The sequence below is a fragment of the Babylonia areolata genome, chromosome 12, assembly GCF_041734735.1.
Source record: "Babylonia areolata isolate BAREFJ2019XMU chromosome 12, ASM4173473v1, whole genome shotgun sequence".
Taxonomy (NCBI): domain Eukaryota; kingdom Metazoa; phylum Mollusca; class Gastropoda; order Neogastropoda; family Buccinidae; genus Babylonia; species Babylonia areolata.
In genome coordinates, this window is record NC_134887.1 from 13,447,198 (window position 1) to 13,454,697 (window position 7,500).

Consider the following 7,500-nt stretch of genomic DNA (forward strand, 5'->3'; position numbering starts at 1 on the left):
ACCAGCCACAAACTAACTTAAATGACCACTGACTGATTAGGAGTCCGTCCGCCGCGGAGTCCTTCGAGGCCGTCCCTAGAATGAGCCTCGGCGTAAAAACAACAACAACAAACTAAGCAGGGTAGGCGGAAGTAGAGAGGGCGAAGGAATCGGGGGTGGGTGGGTGGTGGTAGGTTTTTTTTAATTTAATTTTTTTTTTTTTTTTTTTTTTTTTTTAGCCACGTGCGTTCTTCTGTAGCCGCTGGCTGACTTTAGCTCCTACCAAAACAAGCTGTATGTATGGATGGATGTATGTATGTATATATACGTGGGTCGGCTGCTACAAACCTGATCGCTTTTTCAGCAGCCAGCCAGCCCAGCCCTCCCTCCTTCCTTCCATGCATGAGTACGAGTATCTTTCTCGCGCGCACACTTCCGCTCTTGTGTGGGGCGATGGATAGGAAGGAACAAGGAGCTGTTATCGTTTTGACTGACGAACGAAGCGAGAGAGAGAGAGAGAGGAGGGGGGGGAGGAGGGAGAGATAGCGGGGAGGGGGAGAGAGAGAGAGGGGAGAGGGAGAGAGAGAGGGGGGGGGTGGGAAGGGGAGAGAGAGAGAGAGAGGGTGGGAGAGAGGGGGGAGGGGTGAGGGAGAGAGGGAGGAGGGGAGAGAGAGAGGGGAGGGACAGAGAGAGTGAGGGGGGAGGGAGAGGGAGAGAGAGAGGGGGAGGGAAGGAGAGAGAGACAGACAGACAGACAGAGAGGGGGGGGTGAGAGGGAGAGAGAGAGAGAGAGGGAGGGAGGGAGAGAGGGGGAGGGAGGGAGAGAAAGAGAGAGGGAGGGAAAGAGAGAGGCGGAGGGAGAGAGAGAGGGGGGGAAGGGAGAGAGAGAGAGAGGGGGGAGAGAGAGGGGTAGGGGGAGGGAGAGAGGTAGAGAGAGGGTGGTGGGAGGGAGAGAGAGAGAGAGGGGTGAGGGAGAGAGAGGGGGTGAGGGAGAGAGAGGGGGGTGAGGGAGAGAGAGGGGGAGGGAGAGAAAGAGAGGGAGGGAGAGAGAGAGAGAGGGGGAGAGAGAGAAGGGGGGGGGGAGGAGCTGCTCCATCAGTTTTTTGAGTGAGCGAGGTATATATACCTATATATAGGAAACGCACGCACCGGTAATTGGACGGGTTGGGCTGGGATGAGGTGGGGTGCGGGTGTGGGAGTGGATGGGGAGGGGGATGGGAGGGAGGGGCGGGTGGGGAGGGGGGGGGGGGGGTGCGAGGGAGTCGAAAGATACATAGCTTTTTTTTCTTTTCTTTTTATTTATTTATTTTTCTTTTTATTTCATTTATTTATTTATTTCTAATTTTTTGGTGTCTTTGCAGTTTCTGTTGTGAAATCTGCGGAAATTTTCTTATCCCAGAAGTCGGCATTATTAACGAAATTAATTAAACCAACGGAGAAAGAAAGAGACAACTTTGAATTATATTATGAGAAAGTCGAGCGAAGAAATTTAGATTAAATGAAATTAAATCATACACGTCATGTGAGAGAGGAATAGTGACAGAAAGAGAGGGGGGAGGGGGAAAAAGAGAGAGAGAGAGAGAGAGAGGACACACACACAGACACACACACAGACACACATTCAGAGAGAGAGAGAGAGCGCGCGCGCGCGCGTGTGTGTGTGTGTGTGTGTGTAACGCATGTATACACTGAGATAGCCTCTTTTGACAATGGCGGCCAACCATACAAACTGGTTTACTGGAGAACAGAGCGAAACAGAGAAGAAAATATTTAGATGGAGTATCTCTGGGCCAAATACGAACACCCGAAAGGTACGTTGTGGTTTTGATGGGGATCGGAAGAAGAAGAAGAAGAACAAGAACAAGAAGAAGGAGGAGGAGAAGAAGAGGAAGAAGAAGGAGGAGGAGGAGGAGGAGAAGAAGAAGAAAAAAGGGTGGGGCTGGTGTGTGGGGGTGGGGGGATGGGAATGAAATTTAAGCGGCTTTTCTTTCTTTTCTTTGTTTTCCAGATTGCATATTATTATTATTATTATTAGTTCCGCCTGTCAGCAGGAGCAACAGGGGAAACCCCCCCCCCCCCCCCCCCGCCCCCTCTCCCCCCTGCCCCCCCTCCACCCCCCCCCCCCCCCCCCCAAAAAAAAAAAAAAAAAAAAAAAAAAAAAAACGTTTGAGAGATTGATGAATTAATTTGCGAACGCGAAGGAAACCCGTCTTGGAAAACGGGTGATGTGAGAAACATTGAACAAAACAGATGCTGACGTATGATAGATAGTCAGTCGTGTCCTACTATGACCATCACAGAGGCCTACAACAAAAGTGTCTATGGTTTGCATCAAGACTGGCATGACGTGAGGCCTACAACAACAAGTTTCTATGGTGTGTGTGTGTTTCAGAAAGCCGCCTCCCAGTTGTCTTCAGGGGACAAGGTCTCCCCCTCCTCCCCCACCTCCACACGTCTCTCCTCCTCCTCCTCCTCCACCACCACCACCACCCCCACCCCCAGCACCACAGCTACCACCACCACCATCATGTCGTCCTACGATCATATCGACAACGAGGAAGAGCTACATAAGCTGGTGAGTGAGTGATGTTTGTGAATGTGCGTGTCTTTGTGTGTGTGTGTGTGTGTGTGTGTGTGTGTGTGTGTGTGTGTGCGTGCGCGCGTGCGTGCGTGTGTTTGTGTTCGTGTGTGTGTGTGTGCTGCGTGTGTGTGTGCGTGTGTGTGTGTGTGTGTGTGTGTGTGTGTGTGTTTGGTTTTTATATTTTGCTGGGGTACACGCAGTTGTTTCTTCACACATTTTTTTTTCATCGCACCTTATGCGAGTATTGTCAAATTCATAACAGCATGTAAAAAAAATCCAATATCAGAGGAAAACTCACTTATTTCAGTTTATGCTCAATGTGGCCTCCATCTTCCTCCACGACTAAACGAAGCCGTTTCTTCCAAGCAGAAATGTTTTTACGTATTTCTTCCACCGACGTCTCCTCTCATGACATAATTATCCTGTCCTTTAACGCCTACTCGGTCAATTTGTCTCTCACTCCCCGGTAAACTTTCTCCTTCAGATGTCTCTCACTCCCCGGTAAACTTTCTCCTTCAGAGAGTCCCATAATTATGGTATAATCCATTGGCTTACATCAGGACTTTGTGGAGGCCATTCATCCTTCTTGATGAACAATTATTATGGTGTAGTCTCCTCCAGATGGGCCTGGGTTACCCTACTTGTGTGTGAAGGAGCCCCATCTTGCTGAAACACGTAATTGTTTCCAGGATAAAGACGCCTACAATCCGGGAGAAGATTGTCATCCAGAAACTGAGTGTAGCTTTCACTATTAACCTTGGCTCTATCAGTGTCAATAAAATGAATGTTTTGTTTTTCCTTTCCAGGATACTCCAGCTGAAACTATTAGAAGTCTCATGATAGAGGCGAGATGGCTGAATTTCTCGTTTCCGTTTCCCATAAACGCGATCGTTTTGGCGATTTTTAGCTATCTCTAACGTAAAGTCTTTCCCGTCTGTGAAAACGATCCTTTTCACATCAGTGGCCGAGTAGCAGTCATTCAAATTACAGCAGCGAGTTTTTCTTTTCCCTCTAACATTTTGGTCCCTCCTTGATACCCGTATCCTCTTGAAGGGCTTCAGCTCCAGTTCTTTCGCCATTCTTTGCATGGAAGACTTGCTCACTTGTAAATCACTTGCAACTTCTCTAAGAGATTTGTGGGTCCCTGGGTTCTCCTCCTGGGATTGAATCAGTTCCTCAACACGGTCCTTGTTCTCCTCCGAACATGCAGTCTTGGGTCTCCCACTGCCAGTTAGTGTATTTTAGCGATAAGTCTATTTACAGTGACATGACTCCACCCCTTGCCTGGAAATTCCTTTACGACGATCCTTCTTCCAACCCAGCCTTTCACGTTGAAACAGTTTTCAACGGTAACCTTATCACTTTCACTCAAAGGCATAGTTGATCCTTCCAAACTGAAACTGGACAGAACTGATTTTGGATACAGACGAAAAAAAAAAAAAAAAAAAAAAAAAAGACTTGACACCCAGACAGGCTATTTTTAAGACTAATACTGATTGACAGATGCCAACACCTGGCAGCTGGCACGAACATGATTGATGAAGATCACATTGCAGCACAGCTCTGATATTGAATTTTTTTTTACATGCTGTTTTGAATTTGACAATACTTGCATAATTTGCGTTCGACCTTTTAGATACTTTGCAGACTTGTTGATGATAACCCTGAGGTTACTGTGTGAAAATTTTCAATGAATTCGGTTTCTCTGTCACTGAGAAAATAATTGTCAAAAAGTGGTTCACTTTTTTGGGGGGACACCCGATATATATATATATATATATATATATATATATATATATATATATATATATATATGTATATATATATATATGTATGTATGTATACACTCAAGGCCTGACAAAGCGCGTTAGGTCATGCTGTTGTCAAGCATCTGCCTAGCAGATGTGGTGTAGCGTATATGGATTATGTCCGAACGCAGTGACCCCCTCCTTGATAAAAAAAAAACACACACTGAAACTGACACTGGGAACTCTCTATGAAACTGAAACTGAAACAAACAAACAAACAAACAAACAAAGAAAGTAATTGTAGTAAAACTGTGTTTTGTCCTGTTGCCCCTCCACAGATGAATGCCACGGAGAGTTTTGACGAGCGGAAAAAGATCCGTGCCAGGTTACGTGACATCCGCGAGAAACAGAGAGGTTAGATGTTGTTAAAAAAAAAAAAAAAAAAAAAAAAAAAAAAAAAAAAATGTGTTGAGTTAGTTGACCCAGTTTTGTTTTTTGTTTTTGATTTTTTTTTTCTCTTCCTTTTAGTGCATTATTTAATTTTCTCGCCCATTCGCTTTGCATTTCACTTTATTTATTTCTTTATTTATTAAATAATTTTTTTTTTTTTTTTTTTGCTGTTGTTGCCGATTACAAGTAGTAGTAGTATTGATTTTTTTTATTTTATTTATATCCCGTTTCTGGGGATGGTGTAGAAAAATAGTGTGTGTCTCTGCTGCTGCTGCTGCTGTGGAATTAAATAATGCTGCCTAGGGGGGGGGAAGTTGTCCTTTCCCCCCCAAACCAACCCCTCTTTCCGCCCCCCACCCCCCCCCCACTCCCCGCTCCTCTCCCACCTTTATATTTATTTATTTATATTTATTTATTGATTTATTCTTCTTCTTTTTTTCTGCCTCCTGTTCTGTCTGATCTATCTGTCTACTGTCGTGTTGCTGTCTGAATTCTTGGCCGGTTCTCTGTAAATACATCCAGTATTATTATTATCTTTACTTATTTATTATTATTATTATTTTTTTTTTTTTCGTTTCGACCTGGGTTTATTTATTTATTTATTTATTTTATTTTATTTTTTATTTGTTGTTGTTGTTGTTGTTACAAGTCTCGTCTCTGCGTACAAAACATGTGATGATTTTTTTTCTTTCTTTGTGGATATATAATTATTATGTATGTATATTTTTTTTTTGTTAGCCTGTGTGTCTATTGTGTAATGTTGTCAACATTGCATTGTATTGTCTGGTATGGTATTGTATTGTGTTGTATAATGTATTGTATTGTTATCACACGGCGTCGTATCATATTGTATTGGATTGTATTGTCATTGTAACGTATTTCATTGTATGTGAAATTCATTGTCACTCACACAAAGAACATTGGAAAGACTACGTCACCACAGCAGTGGGGTAGCGCTCCGACCCCCCCCCCCCCCCAACCCCCCCACCCCCACCCCCACCCCCGTCCCCCCGCTCCCTCTTCCCCACCACACCCCGCCCCTCTTTCCTTTTTTAATTCCCCCCCCCCCCCCCCGCCCCCCCACATGCCCCCCTGTTTGCACATTTGCAGACGAAACAGAATGAATCTTTCCACGGAATTTTAGCATCGTGCGGAAAAGTTCTCTGTTGGTGCCGTGGGTTCTTAGAATCAGCATAACAGATGCTGCTACCCCGAGACCTCGGCTTATCGTGTCATGCGAGAGGGCTACGATGAAGTGAAGGGGAGTTGCATGGGGGGGGGGGGGGGGGGGGGGGGGGGGGGCGGGAGGGGGGGGGGGGAGAGGGAGATGGGTGGGTAGAGAGGGAAGAGAGACAGAAAGGATTGACAGGGAGGAGAGATAGAGAGGAGAGATAGAGAGGATAGAAAGAGATGAGAGACAGGGAGAGACAGGGAGGAGAGATAGAGGAGAGATAGGAGAGACAGGGAGGAGAGATAGAGAGGAGGAGGAGAGATAGAGAAGAGATAGGAGAGACAGGGAGGAGAGATAGAGAGGAGAAACAGAAAGGAGAGACAGGGGAGAGAGAGAGAACAGAGACACAGAGGATTGACAGAGAGAAGAGATAGAGAGGAGAGAAAGAGATGAGAGATAGAGGGGAGAGACAGGGAGGAGAGATAGAGAGGAGAGACAGGGAGGAGAGATAGAGAGGAGAGATAGAGAGGAGAGACAGGGAGGAGAGATAGAGAGGAGAGATAGAGAGGAGAGACAGAGAGGAGAGACAGAGAGGAGAGACAGGGAGGAGAGACAGAGAGGAGAGATAGAGAGGAGAGACAGGGAGGAGAGATAGAGAGGAGAGACAGGGAAGAGAGATAGAGAGGAGAGATAGAGAGGAGAGACAGGGAGGAGAGATAGAGAGGAGAGACAGAGAGGAGACATAGAGATGAGAGACAAGAGAGGAGAGATAGAGAGGAGAGACAAGAGAGGAGAGATAGAGAGGAGAGACAGGGAGGAGAGATAGAGAGGAGATAGAGAGGAGAGACAGACAGGAGAGACAGAGAGGAGAGATAGAGAGGAGAGACAGGGAGGAGAGATAGAGAGGAGAGATAGAGAGGAGAGACAGGGAGGAGAGATAGAGGAGAGATAGAGAGGAGAGACAGGGAGGAGAGAAAAGAGAGGAGAGACAGAGAGGAGAGACAGGGAGGAGAGACAGAGAGGAGAGACAGAGAGGGAGGAGAGAGAGAGAGGAGAGACAGGGAGGAGAGATAGAGAGGAGAGACAGAGAGGATTGACAAGAGAGGAGAGACAGAGAGGATGGACAAGAGAGGAGAGATAGAGAGGAGAGACAGAGAGGAGATAGAGAGGAGAGACAGGGAGGAGAGATAGAGAGGAGAGACAGAGAGGAGAGATAGAGAGGAGAGACAGAGAGGAGAGATAGAGAGGAGAGACAAAGAGGATTGACAAGAGAGGAGAGACAGAGAGGAGAGATAGAGAGGAGAGATAGAGGAGAGACAGGGAGGAGAGATAGAGAGGAAAGATAGAGAGGAGAGACAGAGAGGATTGACAAGAGAGGAGAGACAGAGAGGAGAGATAGAGAGGAGAGATAGAGGAGAGACAGAGAGGAGAGACAGAGAAGAGAGACAGAGAGGAGAGATAGAGAGGAGAGACAGGGAGGAGAGATAGAGAGGAGAGACAGGGAGGAGAGACAGGGGGGAGAGACAGGGAGGAGAGACAGGGAGGAGAGACAGGGGGGAGAGATAGAGAGG

The 7,500-nt window shown here is 46.5% G+C and overlaps 1 protein-coding gene across 1 annotated transcript in view; it reads left to right on the forward strand.

The window, feature by feature from the left end:
* LOC143287835 (uncharacterized) overlaps positions 1-7,500 on the forward strand; it is a 127,624-nt gene that overhangs the window by 83,837 nt on the left and 36,287 nt on the right. The window contains exons 16-17 of the mRNA XM_076596073.1: positions 2,372-2,554; positions 4,647-4,722. Of these exons, the coding sequence (XP_076452188.1) occupies positions 2,372-2,554; positions 4,647-4,722 (259 nt within the window). The remainder of the gene's footprint in view (positions 1-2,371; positions 2,555-4,646; positions 4,723-7,500) is intronic.